The sequence below is a fragment of the Mauremys reevesii genome, linkage group 23 (genome assembly GCF_016161935.1).
Source record: "Mauremys reevesii isolate NIE-2019 linkage group 23, ASM1616193v1, whole genome shotgun sequence".
NCBI classification, from domain to species: Eukaryota; Metazoa; Chordata; order Testudines; family Geoemydidae; genus Mauremys; species Mauremys reevesii.
The window spans coordinates 19,924,906-19,946,310 of record NC_052645.1 but is presented as its reverse complement, the minus strand read 5'-3'; the positions used below and the strand labels follow the sequence as shown (position 1 = coordinate 19,946,310).

Below are 21,405 nucleotides of genomic sequence, written 5' to 3'. Positions count from 1 at the left end.
GAATCATAGGGTTAGAAGGGACCACAAGTCTAACCCCTGCCAAGATGAAAGGCTGTTTATAATGTCTTTGCACCACTGAAGGAGATTCAGCAATAGCAATTCTCAAATGAGAGAACATTTCCTTCCATTTTCAATGGCACAAGAATCATACTGAAGTTAAACAAATGTTTGAAGATATTTGCCTTATTAATGTAAGATGCCAGCTTGTCTGTCAGCACTAATTTAAATTTCTAAGGCCCCAAGGCTGCCTTACTTTACTCCACAAATAGTCCCACTGATTTCAGTAACGGTGACAGAATAAGAACCTAAATAAATACATGCCCTGTTTAAGTTGTAATCTGTTCAAAAGAGGGACATTACAGTTAACTAAGAGGGAAGTGCCATGAGCATTTGAGGCACTAAAAAAAAATAAATAAAGAATTTCACTTCTTAGTAGACGATATATTAGTGGACAACCTTCAACTTAAAACTTTAGCATTTATAAATACAAAAGTAGTTTTATAATCATTTAAGTAGGTTTATTCATAGTCATAAAATGTATCAGTGTTGTTTTGGGGAGAACACTCATCTCCTTTGATACTGATTTTTTTAATATTAAAAGTTGCAGAATATTATTAAAAAGCAAAGAGAAGGCCAGCTTTTTGGTTTTTTGCAATGGCAAAGAGTTAATCTTTCCTTCATTCTTTGCAGATGTTCCTGGATCAAGTTTATTTGTCAAACCAAGTTGCAAGACTGCATCCAATGGATTTAGCAAGATGACTATTTCAACATGTACAGAACTATCACTCTGGAGTGACAGTCCTTGCAAAAGGTATGGGGCAGGGGGCATGGAGGAGGTCATAACACAGATCAGAGCAATTTTTGAATACGCAAGCATTATAACTTATTAGGCTACCAGAAAGTTTAAGGATAATTAGGATATCCAGAAAGGAAAGGGATTCACGATTTTCCTCTTTTCACAATGCATTACCACTGTGTATCCCAAATATCTCCTCTCAAAGATGGAATACATTTGGCAATGAACACTGCATAATGTACCTAAGAGAAAGATACAGTTCACAGAAGAGCTATATTACTAACATCTACATTGAGTGGAAATGAAGTTTTGCTTTGTATTTTCAAATGTATTTGTCTCATCAAGTCCCTCCCCTCCCAACTTCTTGCTAATATCTGAGAGCTTGATTCCCCCGACCCCCCCCCCACACACACACACATTTATATATAAACTTTACACTTGTGGGCAGTTGCACCAAGTTGAATGGGACTGCTCCTGAGTATAAAGCTATACAAATGTATAAGTGTTTGAAGGATCGGGGTCTAAGGCAACATTATGATGATGTTCCATGACTCTATGGTAGATGAGCAATATAAAACTTAGACAGTGTCGCCAATTACATCCAGAAGATTCACATAATCTACCTAACAACTAACCAATCACAAGGTTCATGTTATTTGAAGCACATTAATTAAATTTATTCTCATTGAGTCTAACGTCCAGAACTTGAAAGGACTTCATCATAAAGCATCTCTCAGACAATGGAAATGGGACAGCTCAGAAGAATGGTAATGGGATATGGAACTTTCATTTCTAAATCAGAAGCTCAAATCCAGGTTAGCACTGATTCACTTATTACTGGCAGTTTTCAACTGGAGTTATACAAGTGCAGAAAAGAGCCACTGACTTGCTGTAAATTTATTTAGAAAAATGCTTTAAAACTTATTTTTATCAGCTATTCTTTAGGCAACTAAACATAGGGAATAAGAAATTTATTATTGAGATCCCTTATCACTGTGGTAAAATAACATGGCTGATATTCATGCAGACTTAACTGTGGAACTGAAGGACCATGTCTCAGTATTAGCTGGGCTGATAGTACTTATATAGTGGCTGCAGTCTGAGTAGCTAAGAACTGGATGAGCCTGCCATGCTGAGAATTCACTTTGGTTTGACATGGACAATTAACATAACTTTTTAAAAACAACAACAGTGTGTGCTTAAACAGGGGAAAGCCAGGCAATTAAATCCAAATGATGAAACTTAATAAACTTGAATTGTGTTGTTTGAATAATGACACCCGGAGGACCAACTGACACTCCGTTACAAAATTTTAAAGAGGTAATATCACTCAATTGATTTGCACCGGACAGTTTTAGGGAAACCTAGAAAATTTTAAACACTTGAAATGCACCTTAGCTACCGGATTCCATACCCTTAATTAGTGGGGACTTGTTGGGTCATTGCATCCCACATGAATCCCCAGCATGCCTTATGATGGCATCTCACTCCCAGCCAGGTCAGGACCTCCTGCCATAGACTACCTAGGCTTTAGCATGGGACGTTGGCGGGGGAAGGGGAAGAGAAAGAAGGATCGTTTCCAGACAGCCATCTTTTCAAGACCACTATTAAAAGGTGCCTTCTGCTCTCCCATCATCCACACGCCAGGTCCCGATCACCGCCCCATGCCCCCCCCAACAGCAGAGGCGGGCTGCACGATCCCTTTACCGGGGACAAAGAGGATCGGACGCCTGAGTCCCTCCCACCAGCTCAGCGCACTCCAGCTACCCAGCCCGGCTGCCCCACTCCCTGCCCCTCTGCCTGCAAGCGCGGCCCCCTCCTCTGCGGGCTCGCGCCCTCCCCTTCCCCAGGGCGCCTCCCCTCAGCCCACTCCCCCTGACCCCCACCTGACCCTTCCCCTTTGACCTCCCCAGCCTCCCCCGGGGCCCCCCTCCGCTCACCCTGGCACGAGCTCCGGGTCCCTCCTCCTTTGCCTCCGCCATGTTGGGCCCCCGCAGCCCTCACACCCCGGGGGGGGGTCTCTGCCGCTCGCCCCCTGTGGAAGGAGGTGACACGGAGCGGTGGGGGTCGGCCCCGAGCCCTGCTGCGGGGGAGGGGGCTCCGACCGGGCTCCCCGGGAGGGGGGGTGTCTAGGCTGCTCCCTCGGGGGGAGGAAGGGGGGGGCTGGTCGGACCCTCCAGGCCGCCAACCTCTTAAAGCTGCAACGACAAGCCCCAGCGCGGGGGACCGAGTGCGCATGTGCATGGCGCATGCGCCGTGGCCCAGCTTCCCCCGCCCCCTCCCCGCGCATGCGCGCTTTCCCCCCTTGCTTCTTCAGGTCTAGGTTGGCTCCCTCTTAAAGGGCACCGCACCCATGTCTGGGCTGAGCTGGGAACACGGTCTGCAGCCCCAGTGGAGACCCATGGTCTCTGTGCTGTAAAGGGAGGGGGATGGGTTGGGTATAATATTAGGGGTTGCCTACGCCAGGCAGCACTATCCGCCATGGCCTGTCAGCAGGGGGACCATGGCACCTCATGCCAAGGCCTCCCCTGGAGCCTCAGCACAGTGCCCCAGTGGCCTCCCCCATGCTCCAGTACCCCAACCTCACACCAGGGTGCCCCAGTGCCCCCCTCACCCTCTGGCACTCCCGCCTCCCATTTTGCACTGTAGCACTCCCCACCTCACACCACAGCACCCCGGCCACACCGCCACAGCGCTCCCTTGCACTATGACGCTCACACTTCACACTAGGGCACCCCCTCCTTAGGCCTCACATCTTGGCATCCAGGCCATGATACCGGTGCCCCTGCCTCTCCTGATACAGTGCTCCCATCACACACCACAACATCCCCACCTCATGCCATGGTGCCCTCCCCTCTTGTACCTGGGACCAATTGGCCTCAGTGAAGACTGGCTGCATGTCACCACCCTCTGTGGGATTGCCTGATGCGGTAAGGCAACTTTGTTCCAGTGACCAAGCTGTTCACAAGCCCACATCGAAGTCATGCTTGAAGTCACCTCATGGTATCATGACACAACTCTTGGAGGCAGTATGTATTTGTTTATTTAAAGGAAGCCGGCAGGTTAAAAATAATATATTCTTACAAGCAAATTTCCTCCCCTATGTTGCTCATGACATCTTGAGTTCATTAGCACTGAAAGCATGTTGTTTATCTTTCATCTCTGAGGCAATCTATTTTTATTATTAATATTTATATTATGACAGAGCCCCGAGGTGCATCCCTCCCATCCTGGGATCAGCACCCCATTGTTTTAGAGACAAAAATAGACACAGTCCCTACCCTGAGGAGTCATTTATTGTTTGCACTTCACTTGGATTGGCCAGTGAAATTAGATTAGTCAGTTTTGCTTTTGTTTATAGTGCCCAGGCTATGTTAGTCACTAATAATAATATCATAGTCAGTTTCTAGTTAATTTCACTTTTTGTCAGTGCAATACCTGGATTGCAAATATGTGGAGGATAATTTATTTGTTTTCATTGCAGTTTTTCTAATTTTGCAGAAAGATTTCTATTGGTCTTAGGTTCTGCAAAGATCTGTTTCTGCAGAAACTAATCCCCCAATCCTGCAAAGATTTGCACATGTTTAACTTTAAGCACATAAGAGGTCTCATTTTTAAGTACATGAATAGTCCCACTGATTTTAAGTTAAACTTAGGCATGTGTGTAAATCTTTGCAGGATCAGAGTTTAAATCTTTAAAGCTTTGTAATGGTGTTCATCACCTTGATACCTCCCACCAGTAACAGGACACATGCCTTTCAAAAAAACATGAAAACTGTAAGTCTTTCATGCTAGAGACTGTCATCAGTTTTTACTTGGTATAGTGTCAAACACATTGTCAGCACCCAAGGATAATAAATATGAACAACATAATCCCAGTTGTTTACTAGTTAACTAATCTAATTGCTAATTAAAATTTTTTACTAAATAGAGTATTCTTCATTTCCTATCCTAATCTTATGTGCACTATTGTTGAACAGCTGTTAAACAATAGCCACATTCTTTGCCATAGATATCTGCATTTCAGTGGTGGTTGAAATGATCCCTGCATAAACTGTATCCTTCACTTCCTACCCTAAACTGATGTGTCTTGATGTCATTCATTATTAAAATGCTGTCAAGTCTCTCTCTAGAGATGACTGCATTCCAGTGGTGGTGAAATAATTCCTGTATCTAATAATAATTAATAATAAATTATTAATTATACTTTTCATCCTTAAGTGAATTAACTATTTAATACTTAATATATCCGTTTCTTACATTTTAAAGTACTTTGGGATCCTTCACAATGAAAAGTGCTATATAATATACACAATACATTTGTTGTGAGACTTAATTAATATTTATAAAGTTCTTTTAAGATTCTTGGATGGATGGAAGTGCAAAGTATAAATATTTATTAGTGGCCCAAAACAATGGAGTAACAATATTGTCAAATCCTGAAATATGATGAAGTTGTCTTAAAAATTATTAATTAAAAAAAATTGTGAAGTTCTTTTTCTTTGACTTTTGGTTTCTGAGCCTGTAAGTTGCATTAGGATCACATCTTCAAACTTTGCTCCACAATCATGAGGGCTAGAGCTCCAAATGAAAGCTGAGATTTTTATGTAACCACATGACTCCAGGAGCTGGGGCTTTAAGAAATATCACCAGACTCTCAATGAAATCACAAGTGTTCGCAAAACTTATGTTGCGCACTGTCATATCTGGAATAATGCTGTAGAATGCTATGATACTTTTTATGAGTTGTTCAGTGCACAACAACAGGAACAATAAGCTTTTTCTTCTTGTGTTTTTCTCATCAAAGAAATAAACTGGGAGCTGAGGAAATGTCAGCATAAGCCCCCAGATCTAACAGTATACTGAAAATGCATACAAAACACTGAGTAATATTTTTTGTTAGCAATAGCCCTGTCATTCAAATTGAATGTTACAAGACAATGTGCTGTTAACAAGTTCACCTGATAAAGGATTTTCTTGTATTGGTACGGTGTTACTGATAGTGAGGTTTATTATTTTGTGAAATAATCTCCCACTGGAAGTAGGGAAAATCATGTCACATGAGATATTTAAAACTAGATCAGGCAGAGCCCTGGAACATAGATTCTAAAGTACAGTCTTGCATTAGCCCCTGTTAGGAACGGAGTAGACGAACTGATGGGATAAATTTTCAAAGTTGCCACAACTTGGCTGAATCTTGCACCTAACATAAACCATATTTGTATTACGTGAGATTGTGCATAACTCTGTTCTTCCAAAAATACTGAAGGACATACTGCTCAGCTATAGTAAAACTCTAGCTTTACTTACACACACATTTGCACTGGGTTAATTAAACCAGTGCCAACCCGCATGTGGACACTCTTATTTTTGGTTTAAGAATGACTTAGATTCATGTAGCTTAGACTTGTTATTAATTGATTAAAGATAAACTGAAATAAGCCCTGTTTCAACTGAAATAAGGGTTTCCACACAGCCTTTGGCACTAATTTAACTAAGTCAATTTAAAATCACATCTTAAGTTAACTGTGTGCAGCAGCATATAGGTAAGATTTTTACCAGTGGAGTAGAGTATAAGTCCTAAATTACATCAGTACATTTCTGTGGTCTTTCTCTCTTCTTATAATGAAGTGTCACTCCATTAATAGTAATTTTTCACTCCAGTGTGTTCAGATGCCACTCTGCTAAATCCTCTGGAATACAGCATTTTCCACCTACCAGATAGATGCATTCCAAAGAGACTACCACCGCCCGCTCCTCTGCTGTAGGGGCCTGATCAGCACACGGGAGTCTATAGGTATGTCTATATTGCATTGTATGCCCAGGTCTGTTAGACCTGTGCTTGTGGACTCTGTGTTTCCAGGCAAACACATGAGCCATAGGTGCTGGAACTAGGGGTGCTGGCTTGAAGTGGTTTCCATTATATACAGGGTTTGCAGTTTGGTTCAATGGCTCTCAGCACCCCCACTGTAAAAGTTGTTCCAGCACCACTGACCTGAGCATCCACACTCCATTGTAAACCTGGGTTTACAGTTGCTGAATACGAGTCTCATAGCCATGGTAACCCATCGATACTGAAGTAGGCAGACCTTGTGACTCAGGTTTGTGGCTTGAGCTATATCCACACTGCAAAATGACAGGGCTTGGACTTGAGTCAAAGAAAGATTCAAGCTCTGACCTACCACAACAGCAGGATCCTAGAACCCGGGTCCTGTGTGCTTGCTGACCCAAGTCAGACTGATTTTGTGTGTGTGGATGGAACGGGGGCTTAGGCTCAAATCTGAATTAGAGCCTGGACTTTGTGTGCTATGTAGACATACTCTGTGGGAGTTAAATAGGATTTGTATCAGGCCTAGGTGATAGAGGAGGGTTAAGAGAAGCGGACAATATCCCATGGCAAAAGGCTAAAATGGCATCCACTGACTCCCCCCCGTGGTGCATCTGTTTTTAGGGTGGATCAAAAGGAACTGGATTACTCTTGCCACAGGTGCTTCCCACTGGTAGCAACAACACACAAAACTGTTAATGCCCCCTTCAAATGCAAGGGATGAAGAAAGCCCTTGCCACTGTTCCTGGGCTGAGAAGGCGGGAGCAATAACCAGGTAGGCTCTCTCCTGTTATAGAGAAACTCCACGTAACTGTGACTTTTCTGTGTGAAAATAAACACTCCACTTCAGGACTTAGATTATGTGGTGATGGACACTATAGAAAAAAAAAACATAGACAGGTAGATTAGACAGGTAGACAGATGTGAGGGCTCAGTTGTATTTTGATTTATAGTTGGTTTTAATTTACAGAAAGAAAAAACAAACAAACCATAGCCTATGGCACACCTCTGTTTAAGCGCATTTGTCTTTAAATGATTGAGATTTTTTTAAAAAGTGATTGTGAAACTCCAATCGTGTGCTGGCTGAATGCATGATCATTCCACATATGTGCAGGCATGAATAGCTGAGTGTGGATCATCCAAATAAACCCCTCAGCATTGCACATTCTTATCTATGCACTCCTTCCTCTATCTTAACTCAAGTCTATTCAGAGAATTGCAGCTGCAAATACTTGGACCATTAAAAATTGTTAAATACAAATAAATAACAATAATAATGTTTTCAACCAAATTCGGAAGCAGATTCTGTGAACATCTTCGTTTTATTTTGTGGGATTACCTGGAAGGAACATGGCTAGCATGGGTCTGGAGCACATTATATACAAGTTGGGAGCTCAGTTTTGAAATGTTGGGACCTTACTAGGACAATATATTAACAGCTATAATTTAAAAAAAAGGGGAGTTTGGAGTTAACAGAACTGTATGTCTCCTATAGAATAAAACATATATTGCTGTATTAGCAAAGAACCAGGCCAATTTTCGAGGGATGAGAAATAGGTCCAGGAGAAAAAAATTGGTCAAATAGTTTATACAGTGAAAAAAGCAGCTTTGGGGCAAATTAAACTGTTAATTAATTTGGCGAATAGTTTTGGTCGAATAAAAAATTGAAGTTTTTTTAAAACAGTCTAAATAGTTTTGATATTTGCACAAGGAAATGTTTTCACTTTTTGTCTGAAACAATGTTTCCTTTCTAAATTTAGCTACATTAAAAAAAAACATTCAAAACATTAAAAAAAAAAACCCTGAAATGTAATGAATAAAACAAAAATTTCATTTCAGGTCAAAACACATTTTTTTTTCCTTCCAGATTTTTGGTTCCGCCACCAAACCAAAAACTCAATTATTCGCTCAGTTCCAGTGAGGACTCCTTTCCCACATGTTTATATACTACAGAGACACTCTGATGTGATGGCGATGAGTCTGAGACACAAGCCTAGGCAAATTACATTAGACAGTAAAGTTGCTCAGCAAAGACCTTCCTTTAATCACCTCTTGTTGGAGTAATCTGGAAAGCATGTTTGAGTTTGGTCTCTTAGGGTCAGTGTTAATGAGGAGGGTTTAGCTCCATTTTGCTTTTTTATATCAAACCAGTTTTTTTCCCTATAGTTTTTAATAACAAAAATAATTACTTTGATTTTCCCTCTGCTGGAAACCTCTGAGTGAGAGAGAATCCCTTTAAAAAGATACGTCCTAAGCTGTACTCACTGTTGCTTGTCCTCGCACTGCAGTGCTCTTTATATTCCCGACATCTGCCCTGGGAAGTTTGGAAACACCTCGACTAGCATTCTCATCAGCAAGCACTGGATCCATCTCTGCATTCATGGGTGGTTAGGAAGTGCAATATTGAAATGTTACATTGGAGTCTCGCCTGCAATAGGAATCATTCCTAAACCGTTTTTGTCGTGTGGCTTGTCACAATGAACATACATCCTTACCACACAAAAATGCCTCCTACTGGAGCTCAGACTTCTAATTCCTGCTGCCAGCCCTGCAGTTGCTCGTATTCTCAGTTTGGGGACAGCTTTCTTCTTCAGAGGGTTTCTTTTGTATCCACAGCATCATGCCATGTCCGCCATCGTTGAGAAATCACATTCATCAAAGGGATCTTCACAGGGTATGCTATTTTTGCTTGGCTTCCAGCTCATTTCCCTTCTGCAAGCCTCAGTCCATGCTGCTCTCACTTTCCCCTTGGAAGAGAAGTAGTAAAAGAATTTGCCACTACTCTGCCCATTAGTACAAAAGGGAAACACACAATACACCATCCTGACCAGGTATTTGGTTTGCTTTCCGAACCAACTTGCAGGACAGCTCAGCTGTGCAATCTCTTTCCTTCTCCTCAAGTCTGCCACCCTGCGCAAGGCCTTCTTTTTATTCACAGCACTGCATTTCCCCTACCTTTACTCCTCCCACTACCAGCCAGCAGCCACTCGATCCATTCATGCCATAGTGTCCAATAACCACCACCACTCCACAGTCCAGCAGGGAACTCTTGGGGTAGGAAAAGTGGGGGTTAGCCTGGGACTGTTTTGTGTCCTTTCAGGCAACACGATGGGTTGTGGGATTGGCATTCCTGGCTCCCCCTCTCCTTCCAGCACAGCAGCAGGGGCGGGAGTGGGTGAATGTTAGGGAAAATCTGTAACTATTAGTGGGGATGCAAATGGGAGTGTGGGGAGGAGCTAAGGTTTGCTCTGCCAGTGAGAGGGAGATAAATGAAGTACCAGGTCTACATTAGAAAAGATGTGCTGGCATAACTATGCCAGCCTGGCTATACAGGCAAAGCCGCCTAGTGTACACACAGTTTATACCAGCAAAAGAGCGCTTTTGCCAGTCTAGCATTTACTAGTTTAGCAAGCGAAATAAGCTATGCCAGCCAAAGCACTTTTATGCCAGTATAACTGTGTCTGCACTAGGACTTTAGCTGGTAAAGAAATGTAACCAAAATACTATATCCCTAATGGATATTACTATATTGCTGACGTTTCTAGTGAAGACCGGACCTAAGAGGGTTGCTGGGGAGGCAACCTGGCAGGGGAAAGCACCTATTCACAGTCATTTCACTCTTCAAGTACAGGCAGGGATGGTGCCAGCAAGGTACTGTGGGGTCTCAGGACCGGATCACTTATGGGGAGGGGACAGCAATGCCCGGAGGCTGGGCCTTCCTGCCTGTGGCAGGATGTGGGGAGAGGAAAGTGTTCACGGGCTCTGAGGAGAATGGCAGCAGGGAAAGGGGAACTAAGATTGAATCAGGGCTCTCTCCCTAGGCAGAAGCTCGTGGGATCTAGCAGCTGAAGTTTAGACTGCCTATGGATCTTGTAGCCTTTGCTCCTGTCTAGCTCCACCAGAGTAGCTGTGGTGGCAGCTCTAGTGTAGACAAGGTGCTGGCAGTCTCTGTGGGTGGGGCTACATCACTGTTAGCAATGGAGAGCAATAGTTCAGAAAAAAACCTAGTGTAGACACAACCTTTGTGCCATAGCAGCCCAGGAGGGAGAGGAGGAAATTAAATCCAGGGAGCAGCCTAGGTTTGTTTTTCTTTTACACAGTTACCATTGTTTTATCTCAGAACCCTCCCAGCACAGGGCACCATTGGTGGGGAGAAGGAAGCTGGCAGACTGCGGGGACAGCAGGAGTTCAGATTACAGTACGTTGATTTGCATTTCCATGGCACTAGTGATGTCACAGGCCTACACTAAGCAAGGTCTCCTGAGACTCTGAAGACAAAGGGGAGTGACAAGAAGCATGGAAACAACATAGACTTAAAGGACAGAAGCCAAGTTTAAAAAAGAAATGCATTCATCAGGCGCCCAGTCATATACTCACTAACACTGGAGTGATGGCAGGGTCTTAATTTTTTTCTTTGTAGTTCACCTTTAAACTCCCCAGGCTCAAACTCCTCCCAGACTTGCAGGGCTGGATTTGTCACATAACATCCCCTTCCCCCAACCTTCCACTGATTAGCGAAGGAGCCCGCGTTGCAAAAAAAAAAAAAAAAAAAGGCAGCTGCTTCACTCTCCCTGCTAGAGAGATGCCCAGGAAGTGTCTGATGGTAGGTGGATTGAAAGGAGGAAGCGGAACTCAAAAGGGAATATTCTACCTTTCCCTCCACAAACAGATGCCCTTCTGCTGCTGCATTTTAGTCAATAAGGTCTTGTGACAGGGACTTTCTGTAGGGATGCCGGCCCAAGATGGGCTATTCACTTCTAGATCTGTGATGGATTTGATTTGCTTGTGCCACATTACCCCAAAACACTGCAGGAACTGGGGAGTGGACTTCTGTGAATAACTAGGGAAGAAAAGCAACCATATTTTCATCAATGATCCAATAGCATTTTTTTGCTGTGGGAATCATTCATCAGATGAATTGTTCTATGGATGGACCTGACAACCGGAATTTGGCCCAGAATTTAAAATCAGTATAAGCATGCTTTTATAAAACCTAAAACCAGTGGAATCCTTCCACTGTTTTTTTTAATTCCAAAGAAAACAGCTGTTTTTTTTAAATATGTCAACATTCAGTGTTTGCAACCCAAACATGGCAGTGCTAAGATCCCCAAAGTGAAACTGACTGTACATACAAATTAGGGAAACTGATTTCAATGATTTTCATTGTCCAGCCAGAGAAAAGTGCAAAAACTAAACAAGGAGAATATAAACAGTTAGAAGTACAATGGGTTTTTAAAAAATCACAGTCAGTAACTTTAAAAAGTGAACTTGTTTGTTTACATAACAAAAATTTTAGTTGACGGTGGCCAAAATATGCAAATTTTGGTGTCTATAGTTAGGCACCTAAATCCATGTTTAAAACACCGGAGGCTAGTCCAGGCTAATGGTTATGCTGCTCTATAAAATCATGAATGGTGTGGAGAAAATGAATAAGGGAATGTTATTTACCCCTTCACAGAACCAGGGGTCACCCAATGAAATTAATAGGCAGCGGGTTTAAAACAAACTAAAGGAAGTACTTCTGCATACAACGCACCGTCAGCCTGTGGAACTAATTGCCAGTGGATGTTGTGAAGGCCAAAATTATAACTGGGTTCAAAAAAGAATTAGATAAGTTCATGGAGCATAGGTCCATCAATAGCTATTAGCCAAGGGGGTCAGGAACACAAGCCCATGCTCAGATGTCCCTAAGCCTCTGACTGCCAGGAGCCGGGACTGGATAACAGGGATGGATCACTCAGTGATTGCCCTGCTCTGTCCATTCCTTTTAAAAAATCTGGCATTGACCACTGTTGGAAGACAGGATACTGGGCTAGATGAACTGCTGATCTGATCCAGTGTGGCCATTCTTATGTTCTTGTGTTAACCTTTCTTGGTCCACACCCCGCCCCTCCCACTCACACAATGAAATGCAGCCCCCTCTGGTGAGGAATGCACACAGATGAAAGGAAGGATAATTTATTTATTTATTGTAATAGCTAGGAGTTCCAGTCATGGGCCAGACCTCATTGTGCTACACTTCTGTGCAAATACAGAACCAGACAGTCCATGCCCCAAAGAGCTTACAAGTTAAGTATAAGGCAAGAGACAACAGATGAATACAGAGAGACCAAAGGGGAAACAATGAAACAGTGAGTACAAGGAAGCAATAAGACAATACTTGTCAGGATGATAGGCAAGGATGGTCAAGCAGTAAGGCTGTTAGACTAGTGCTTGAGGGAGCTGGGTTCAATTTGCTGCTGTGCTACAGACTTCCTGTGTGACTTTGGGCGAGTTACTTAGTCTCTCTGTGCCTCAGTTCCCCATGTGTAAAATAGGAATAACAATACTTTTGCCTCCCAGGGATGTTGTAAGGATGAATACGTTAAAGGAAGAAAGGTACTCGGATACTGTGATAATGGGGGCCAAATAAGGACAGTAGATAAATAGATCTACCCATGAACCTCTAGTTATAAAGCAGGAAATAATTCTCGCTTCTTTGTGGCTGGGGTTCATTCCCTTTTAGTCCCAATATATCTCCCACTCCCCCCAACCTCACAAACTAAGCCCCAATTCTACAAACACTTAATCCCATGAGTAGTCTCAGTGAAGCCAATGAGCAAGTAAAGTTATGCCAGTGTTTAAACGTCTATAGGATCAGGGCTTAGGGCTGGGTTCTCTGATCCACTAAGCAGCTCAGAGTAAGTATAAACCAGACAGAGATTCCCCCTGTGGACTCCAAGGCTAATGGCACTCCCAGCCCACCATGAGAGGAGGAAGATGGTAGGGAGGGAAAAGGAAGGAGCATGGCAGAGCAAGGTTCTCTTCTGCCCAGTTCCTCACTGGTGTAATGTCCCTAAGTTAAAGATGTCCCACTCCAGTACACAAGCCCAATTTTTCCACCTTTGTAAGTCATTTTTATGGCAGCTTTGAATTTTCACTGTGGATCTGCTGCCACTGACATCAGCAGCAAATCTATCAGTGACTTCAATGGGAGCAGGATTGTGTCCAGAGAAATTAAACACAGGAAAGTACTTAAACTCACCTTGTCCTCCCCTGCCCAGTTTCCAACAGAATGTACAGTCCCTGTAAATCTAGGATTTGCTTTCCTTTTTTCTTAGGATGTGGGGCCTGATTCTGATCTCTTTTACCTTATTGTAAATCAGAACTAACTCACAGCAAAACCAGTGTTAGTGAGTGGAGAATTAGGCCCCCCGATCTATGTCTTTGCCTTACTGTCACTGCAGTCACCTAATCAGTCTTTTGGGTTGACAACCAGTGATGAGCTGCCAAAATCTTAACAACCGGTTCCCTATAAAAAGTTCTGATTTGGGGGGGAGCGGGGGAGGGCCCGGGGGGGGGAGACATACTCGTGGGGCTGGGGGCCCCTGCAGGGCTGGGTCCAATTGCCCCACTTGCCCCCTCCTCTCCCCTCCCCTCTGGCCAGCCCTGGAGCTTGTAGCAGCCCCACCACCTTGCCGGGACACTGAAAAAGCAGCAGCAGGACAACTCCCGAGCTCAGCTGAGCTGCCCAGCTGGTGCCGGCGGCTGGCCATGCTGCAGCTGGGGGGAAGCAGGGGAGGGGCCCGGGGAGCCTCAGCCTCCCCAGCTGGGAATCCTGGGAGCAACAGGATGATCCAGCCTGCGGACTGGAGTTCTTTGCCCACCTCTGGCCCTTTAACAACCGGTTCTCCACAGAGGTCTAATTTTAGCAACCGGTTCTTGAGAACCTGTGGGAACCGGCTCCAGCTCACCACTGGTGACAACTGACCTGCAGGCATGTTTGTTATGGTGCACAGGAAATACCTCTGGAGAGCAGATTTAATCAGTGCTCAAGCCAGGAATTAAAACTGTAGCGGAGGGGAAGGAGGACCAGGAGGACTCCTATTCGCAAGTGACCTAGGAAAGTTGCTCAATTGATCGGAAGGGCCTCTAGAGCAGTAGTTAGGCACTGCTGTCTCTTATCTCTATGTACTGGATGTTGCTGTATGGGTGTTTTTCACCCTCACTCATTCTTTTTATTTAATAAAAGGGTCAATTTGGTGTTCGTAAACTGGGCTTGAGCCCTGGCATAATATGGGTAAACGTGCAAGCTTCCCTACTTACACCCCTGACCTGCAGCTCCCCTGCTATTCCAGGCATGCCCCCCGTACCAGTTCTCCCACCGTGCACTTCAGTTCCGATCAACAGTGCCATCTGGGCATCACATTGCCAGTTCATAGCAAATCCCTCCACTTCGCTGCAGCAAGTGCAAGCTTCTTGTTCTCACCTTCCAAGTTCTTCATAGCTGGGTGTCCCCGTTGATCCACTCTAGTCTCTTGTGGCTTGATTTTCAGAGGTTATGAGCATCCACAGCTTCCCTTGACTTCAGTCAGTGTTGTGGATGCAGCCACTGGACCATTCTGCACTGTAGGTCAGCCTGGTATTGGTAATGCCCAAGCCCAGGATTGTTAACCCATGGGTGTGCATACACTATCTCCTCTCAATATGCCATTGATTATTTAGTTATTATTACATATTTGTCTTTGGGATATTTGTCTGGAAAATGTCTCACGGTTTTCTTCTTGTTTGTTTTTGTGTTTCAGCAGCACACTCCCTATTGTGAATAATTACAAAATAGGGCATTGTCAAGAGAGGCTATTTTGTAAAAATTCCCAACTGCTTAGCCAATGTGTCTTTGATTTCAGACCTATCAAAAATGCTCACAATGCACTTATAATGTCATGAGACATTTGGTTATATCCTGCTCTCTGTTAGATCTGCGTAAATCCAAAGTTACTCCATAGATTTCAATTAAGTTAGCCTAGATTTATATAGGTCTAACTGAGAGCAGAATTAACTCCACAGAAAATCATGGCTCTAGGTCTCAGTCACGGTAATTGGCTGCAATGTGGTAATTGGCTCACGAGTTCTTGAGACTGGAATGGAATTAATCTGTGTCACAAGTCACTTGTGCTATGCACTATGGCCCCAGTTCTGCCAAGACTTACAAACATGCTTAACTTTAAGCACATGTGGAAGGTTTTGAAGGCTTGTAGCCTATGTCATGTATATGAGGAAGTGGGAGAAAGTGTCATGTATAGGAGAAAGCAGGGGTTTCTTCCTGATCTAGATGTCAACCTGCTTCTGTGCTGAAGCATGAGGACTGAGAACCTTTATAATACTCATCCATGCTTCTGTCACTGCAGATGCTGTTCTTATTCATAGAAGAGTTTAACCCTTTTATTTAGTCTTTCTAAGATTATACTAATTATTACCAGAAGAAAACTGTCAAACATATAGAAGAAACATAATGTGTCAAATTAATTCCTAATGTAACTCCAGTGAATTTAGTAGAGTTACATGAGGGATAAATTTGGACAATTGCACTTACACACAATATTTCTGTTCTTCCCCAAATGCATGAGCACCTTCCTAAGAAGTATTCTCTGCAAAGATTTTCTGACAAGTCTTTTCATACAAATAGTTGGCCACTTCTTCAATTTGGCTTGTTCTCTGCACTTCCCGCGCAGAGATAAATGGTAATTGGGATAAAATACAACTTGGCTTTACAAAAGGTAAATCATGCCGGACCTATCTGATCTCTTTCTTTGAGAAGATAACTGAATTTTTAGATAAAAGAAATGTAGTAGCTCTAATCTGCCTGGATTTTAGTAAGGCATTTGATACAGTTCCACATGGGAAATTAGTAGTTAAATTGGAGAAGATGGGGATTAATATGAGAATTGAAAGGAACTGGCTAAAGGGGAGACTACCGTGGGTCATGCTAAACCTGTCAGGCTGGAGGGAAGTTACTTGTGGAGCTCCTTAGGGATCAGTTTTAGGACCAATTTTATGGTAACGTTTTTATTCATGACGTTGGCACAAAAAGTGGGAGTGTGCTAATATAATTTGCAGTTGACACAAAGTTGGGAGGTATTGCCAATACAAAGTAGGAGCAGAATATCGTAAAAGAAGATCTGGAGGACCTTGAAACTGCAGTGAAATGGGATGAAATTTAATAGTGCAAGGTCATACATAAGTGATAATTCCCTGAAAACTCCATGAGGCAAACAGCATAGAGTTTTCAATCTCTTTTGCACCCTTCCTGTGGATAGTCCTTTGAGGTGGGATAATCTGGCCACATTTATTTCTTGTTGGTGACATTTTAAAAAGCAGTTTAGTATCTCTGCTATTTTCAAATCACTAATTTAATCCCCTTCCTCATTTATTTATGAATGTACTTTCTTTCTTCCTATATGCCATGTTCCTCTATATTTGTAAAAGCCCTCTTAGCCCACTCGATAACATTAGCTTATTTTGCTGTTTTTCTATATTCCTTGAATTCCTTAACTGATTCTGAGAATTCTTGTTTGGTTGCCTCCTCCTTTTCTATTTCCAGTTCATATGGATATTGACCTCAGAACACCTCGTGAAGCCATATGGACTGATTCTTATTCCTTGTATTCTTTTCAGAGAAACTGTAGTTATAGTGCCTCATTTATAGTGGCTTTTAGGATTCGCTAGCATTTTTTCACACACGTGGATTTTAATAATTCATCTCTCTGCACCTTACTCACCAGATTTAATAATTGCCTAAAATGAGTTTTCTTGAAGTCTAATGCTTTGTACTTCAGCGTTCTATGAATTCATTCTTTACTATGCTCAATACAGATACTACGTGTGTGGTCATTGGTCCAACCTTCCCAATTATTCTCGTATTCCCAGGAAGTTCCTCCCGATAGAGCTAGGTTGAAGTCTCCCCTAGTTGGAATCCCTGTATATGGAGTTATAACATTGTTTTTGTATACAACTCAAGGACATCCTTGATATTGCCTAGTTAGCTATCTTTGTTAGCACAAGATATCTTGTTTACATCCCTCATGAACACAGCATCCTGACACTAAAAGTACATTGAGAGTTGGTCCTAAGAATTGCCCCTGTTTCCACGCTCCTCTTGGCCTGTAGGCTTGTAGCCAATGATCATAGTTGTTTCTTTGTATCTAATCCAAAGAATGTTGTCAAATAGAAGCTCCCTAAACTAAAAATAGTTTTCACTTAAGACACAGCAAAGGCAGAAATATTGACTGTATATTGAATATTCTCTGTTTTCACTGCCTACTGAATGGAAATAGTCCAGTGTGAGGCTGAAAATGACAATTATTTGTATTTTGGTTAGACTGAGTTTAAAAAACGCTTTCTCCTGTCATACAACCACTGAGACACCTAGCGGTGGAAATGTTTACTGCTCTTGGCAATTGGAACTCACATTTCAGGAGAGCGTCCATTTTAAAACATCGTTTTGGGTTCCATCCTGCTGGAATTAAGTTGATTGACGTATCATGCCTGTTATGTATATAATGTTTTGAAAAATAATTAGAGCTGTAAGAAATCTCTCTTAAAAAAAACAGAAGTCATAGTGGAATCCATGAAACTTTGTTTCATGTACATATTCCATGCTCTGCCTTGGATCATCCAAAGGGTTAACAAACAATTTCAACAAACTTGGGTCTGCTTTAGAATTTCACACCAAAACCACATGAATGTTTTGGTTTCCGTGTGATATCAAGCAAAACTTTTGGTTTTGACTGAGTTTTGCTTTGAGTTTTGGGTCTCCTTCCAACCTAATATTGAATGTGAAACGGAGGGGAGAAGGAGAGAAATTGCAAATCCGCATGGATTGAAACACTCAAAACTGAAACTGCAGAATACCACATGCCTCTAATAATAGCAAACTAAGTGAGTCCGTGGTGTAACTTCATTGCAGTTAATGGTGCTATCCACCTTGGCCTACTGTATATATTCATCTGCAGAATGTTGTGACAGCAGTATTATGGAGTAGTGATCTGTGTAGTAACTCTCTAGTGGGGCTCCCCTGTTACTATTTTGGGGTCCCAAATCTGCTTTTTCCACCAGCTAGTTGCCATGGGTTTTTACTGTACACCCACCTTGGGGCTGGTACTAAAATCTAGCTGTTGGATAAAATGGTACTAAAATCTAGCTGTTGGATAAAATGGATAAAAGTTCAAGGTCACAGCTTAAATTTAATGACTAGTTCTACATAATGGCAAGGGTTCATTAAATGGCATTATTTTTCTAACTTGAAAATTTTCACTTGTGATTAAAATTGGGTGAAATTTCTCACACTAATCTTTTTTTTAGAGTGAAAAATGCAGGTTTAGTGACACCAAAATGTTTTGTGAATTTGTGTTGACTTTGCCAAACAGTTCATTTAGGAAAAAACAAAAACATCCCTCCCAAAATATCAAAATGTTTTGTTTGACATTGTGAAAGGAAACATTTCAGTTTTCCCCACTGAGATATTGAAGTATGGTACAGAAGGACCTATTTGGTACAAAAAGATGTTGACTAACATGTTCAAAAGTGACTTCTGATTTTGGGTGGCCAGACACCATTTCCTTTTATTTTATTTAAAATAATTTAAAAATGTTTAATAATGGTCACAAGGAAATTTGACCTAAAATCAATTTTTTAACTTTTTGATTTGCTGGACATTTTCCAATCTGAAATGATTTTTCAGTATCTCAAAATTGCCAGCAAACCAATAATCTGTTATTTAGCGAGCTGTACTCGTGATGCCTTCCTGAGCTGTAGATCAGGTTAAATGTAATAAAAATGTTAATGATTGCAATCCCCTACATTTTCCCCAACCAACTGTTCAGTGGATAAATTAAAGACTTCCAAACCACCCACCTTCAGTAGCACTAAAATCTTATATGTCTAATTAAAATGTTATTAAATTCTGATGCTTTTTTATATTGTGCCTACAATTATTTCACCATTTATTTATTGTTTACGTTTATTTATAATCTCTTCTATGGACATGTAACTAGTTTCTGAGCACCTCATACATACACATTCGCCACTGAGATAGTATTTTACGGAAGGGCCTATGATCTAGTTCAGGGGTCAGCAACCTTTCAGAAGTGGTGTGCCGAGTCTTCATTTATTCACTCTAATTTAAGGTTTCATGTGCTAGTAATACATTTTAATGTTTTTAGGTCTCTTTCTATAAGTCTATAATATATAACTAAACTATTGTTTTATGTAAAGTAAATAAGGTGTTTAAAATGTTTAAGAAGCTTCATTTAAAATTAAATTAAAATGCAGAGCCCCTCGGACCAGTGGCCAGGACCCGGGCAGTGTGAGTGCCACTGAAAATCAGCTCGCATGCCGCCTTCAGCACACGTGCCATAGGTTGCCTACCCGTGATCCAGTTTAACATATTCAACAGTGGCCTCTGATTTTGGGGTACACAGACACTACTGACTTCAGTTGGAGCTGGGGATAGTCAGCCCCTCTGAAAATCAGTCTAAAGTGGGGACCAAGAAACGGACGAATCCCAATGAGAAGTTGCTTTTGAAGGTAGCAGTGACTCTGTCACAGAATAAAGAGCATCCCACTATTCTGCGTGCCAGACCAGTGCCTTATAACCACAGAACAGTCTGGTAGCAATCAATGGCCTCCTTTCTGTTTTGTGTGGGTGTTAAATAGCCATTGGCACAACCAGAAAGCGCCCCCCGCCCCGGTATGCGAGCCTGGCAGCTCAGGGTCATGCGCACCACGTGGCTGAGGCTGCATGGCTGATAGCGGAGCCATTGGTTACATTTGTGGCAGTTGACAAACTCATCGTCTTTCCTGCAGAGCCGGTAGCTTAGGAGCATGAGTGACTCCGCTGCCATCCAATTGTTATACATATTTGCTAATAACCGACCCGCCTGCCAGTCAAATCGTCCAATCAGCACACAAGAGTATAACGGATCATACCGTCGGGTATTCGGAGGTCAAACGGACCAATCAGCAAGGAACAGATTTCCTACCAACGGGAGAAAAGAGGTGGCATAAGAGGTGCGGCCGATTGGTTGTTAGATCTATCAGTCGTTGCAAACTCGGCTCTCTATTGGCTACTCGGGGATGGAGGGTGGTTTCCGGGGGAGGAGAAGGTATATAAGGGGCGGACAAAGGCGCCGGCGAGGCCGTTTGGCGTAGCCGCCATTTTGTGCGCAGGGCTCTGAGCCTGAAGAGAAAAGAGCAGAGCGGCGCCATGTCTCGGGATCGGTTCCGTAGCCGAGGCGGTGGCGGTTTCCACCGGCGCGGAGGCGGTGGCGGAGGCCGGGGAGGCCCCAACCATGATTTCCGGTCTCCACCGCCCGGCATGGGTCTTGGCCAGAACCGCGGCCCCTTGGGGGGCGGACCGCCTGGCGGGGGCCCTAAACCCGAACCCCCGAAGCCGCCCGTCTCGACGGCCACGCCGCCGGCCTCGTCCACTTCCGCCACTGTCACTACCTCGGGACCCTCCGGCAGCCAGGCCGGCTCCGGGCCCCCCGCGGGGCCTACACCGGCCGCGGGACAGCAACAGCCGCAGGCCCAGGCGGCCGCCGCTGCCGCTCCCCCTTCTACCCCGTCCGTCCCTGGGGGACAGGCGCAGCCGAAGCCGAGCCCCACCCCTGCCATCGGCCCCAAAAAAGGTCAGGGCCAGTCTCCGGGCGGGGGTCCCAAGGGCCCGGGGGGCCCCCAGCAGGGCCCCGGCGGCCCGCACCCCAAGGGGGGGCAGGGACACCGCGGCGGCCCGGGCGGCGAGCAGCGCGGGCGCGGCCAGGGCCAACAGCACCAAGGGCAGGGCCTCAACTTGCAGCAGGGCTCGGCCGGAGGCAGCGGCGAGAAGAGCACGGACGAGGTGAGTCCCGTCCCCTCCCCCGCAGCCACAAGATGGCGGCGGCCCCGCTCGGCCTCCCTGCGCGCCCGACGCCATCTTGAAGGGAGCCGAGGGGGAGGGCGGGGCGGGGAAGTGCTGAGGGGCCTG

General features: G+C 43.8%; 2 protein-coding genes and 1 long non-coding RNA gene across 13 annotated transcripts in view; 1 reads left to right on the top strand and 2 right to left on the bottom strand.

The window, feature by feature from the left end:
- ZMYM4 (zinc finger MYM-type containing 4) overlaps window positions 1-2,997 on the bottom strand; it is a 53,918-nt gene extending 50,921 nt beyond the window's left edge. For 2 of the 3 annotated variants that reach the window (XM_039511444.1, XM_039511445.1), the window contains exon 1: window positions 2,737-2,994. Coding sequence is in view for 1 of the 3 variants with exons in the window: in XM_039511443.1 (XP_039367377.1) it covers window positions 2,737-2,778 (42 nt within the window). In the remaining 2 variants the exon portion in view is untranslated. Of the gene's footprint in view, window positions 1-2,736 lie in introns of all 3 variants that reach the window. The other variant, XM_039511443.1, reaches the window with a different exon arrangement.
- A 4,363-nt stretch (window positions 2,998-7,360) lies between these two features.
- The window catches only part of LOC120389144, a 14,479-nt gene continuing 434 nt past the window's right edge, over window positions 7,361-21,405 (bottom strand). Inside the window, exons 2-7 of one of the 3 annotated variants that reach the window (XR_005590782.1) lie at window positions 20,165-20,418; window positions 17,851-17,927; window positions 14,872-15,021; window positions 9,119-9,370; window positions 8,889-8,995; window positions 7,361-7,498 (exon numbers count right to left, since the gene is read on the bottom strand). This is a non-coding gene — a long non-coding RNA (uncharacterized LOC120389144). Of the gene's footprint in view, window positions 7,499-8,888; window positions 9,371-14,871; window positions 15,022-17,850; window positions 17,928-20,164; window positions 20,419-21,405 lie in introns of all 3 variants that reach the window. The other 2 variants (XR_005590781.1, XR_005590783.1) reach the window with 2 other exon arrangements.
- SFPQ (splicing factor proline and glutamine rich) overlaps window positions 20,535-21,405 on the top strand; it is a 16,607-nt gene continuing 15,736 nt past the window's right edge. For all 7 annotated transcript variants that reach the window (XM_039511452.1, XM_039511450.1, XM_039511447.1 and 4 more), the window contains exon 1: window positions 20,535-21,279. In XM_039511452.1, coding sequence (XP_039367386.1) covers window positions 20,647-21,279 — 633 coding nt within the window. In that variant the 5' untranslated portion in view covers window positions 20,535-20,646. The remainder of the gene's footprint in view (window positions 21,280-21,405) is intronic.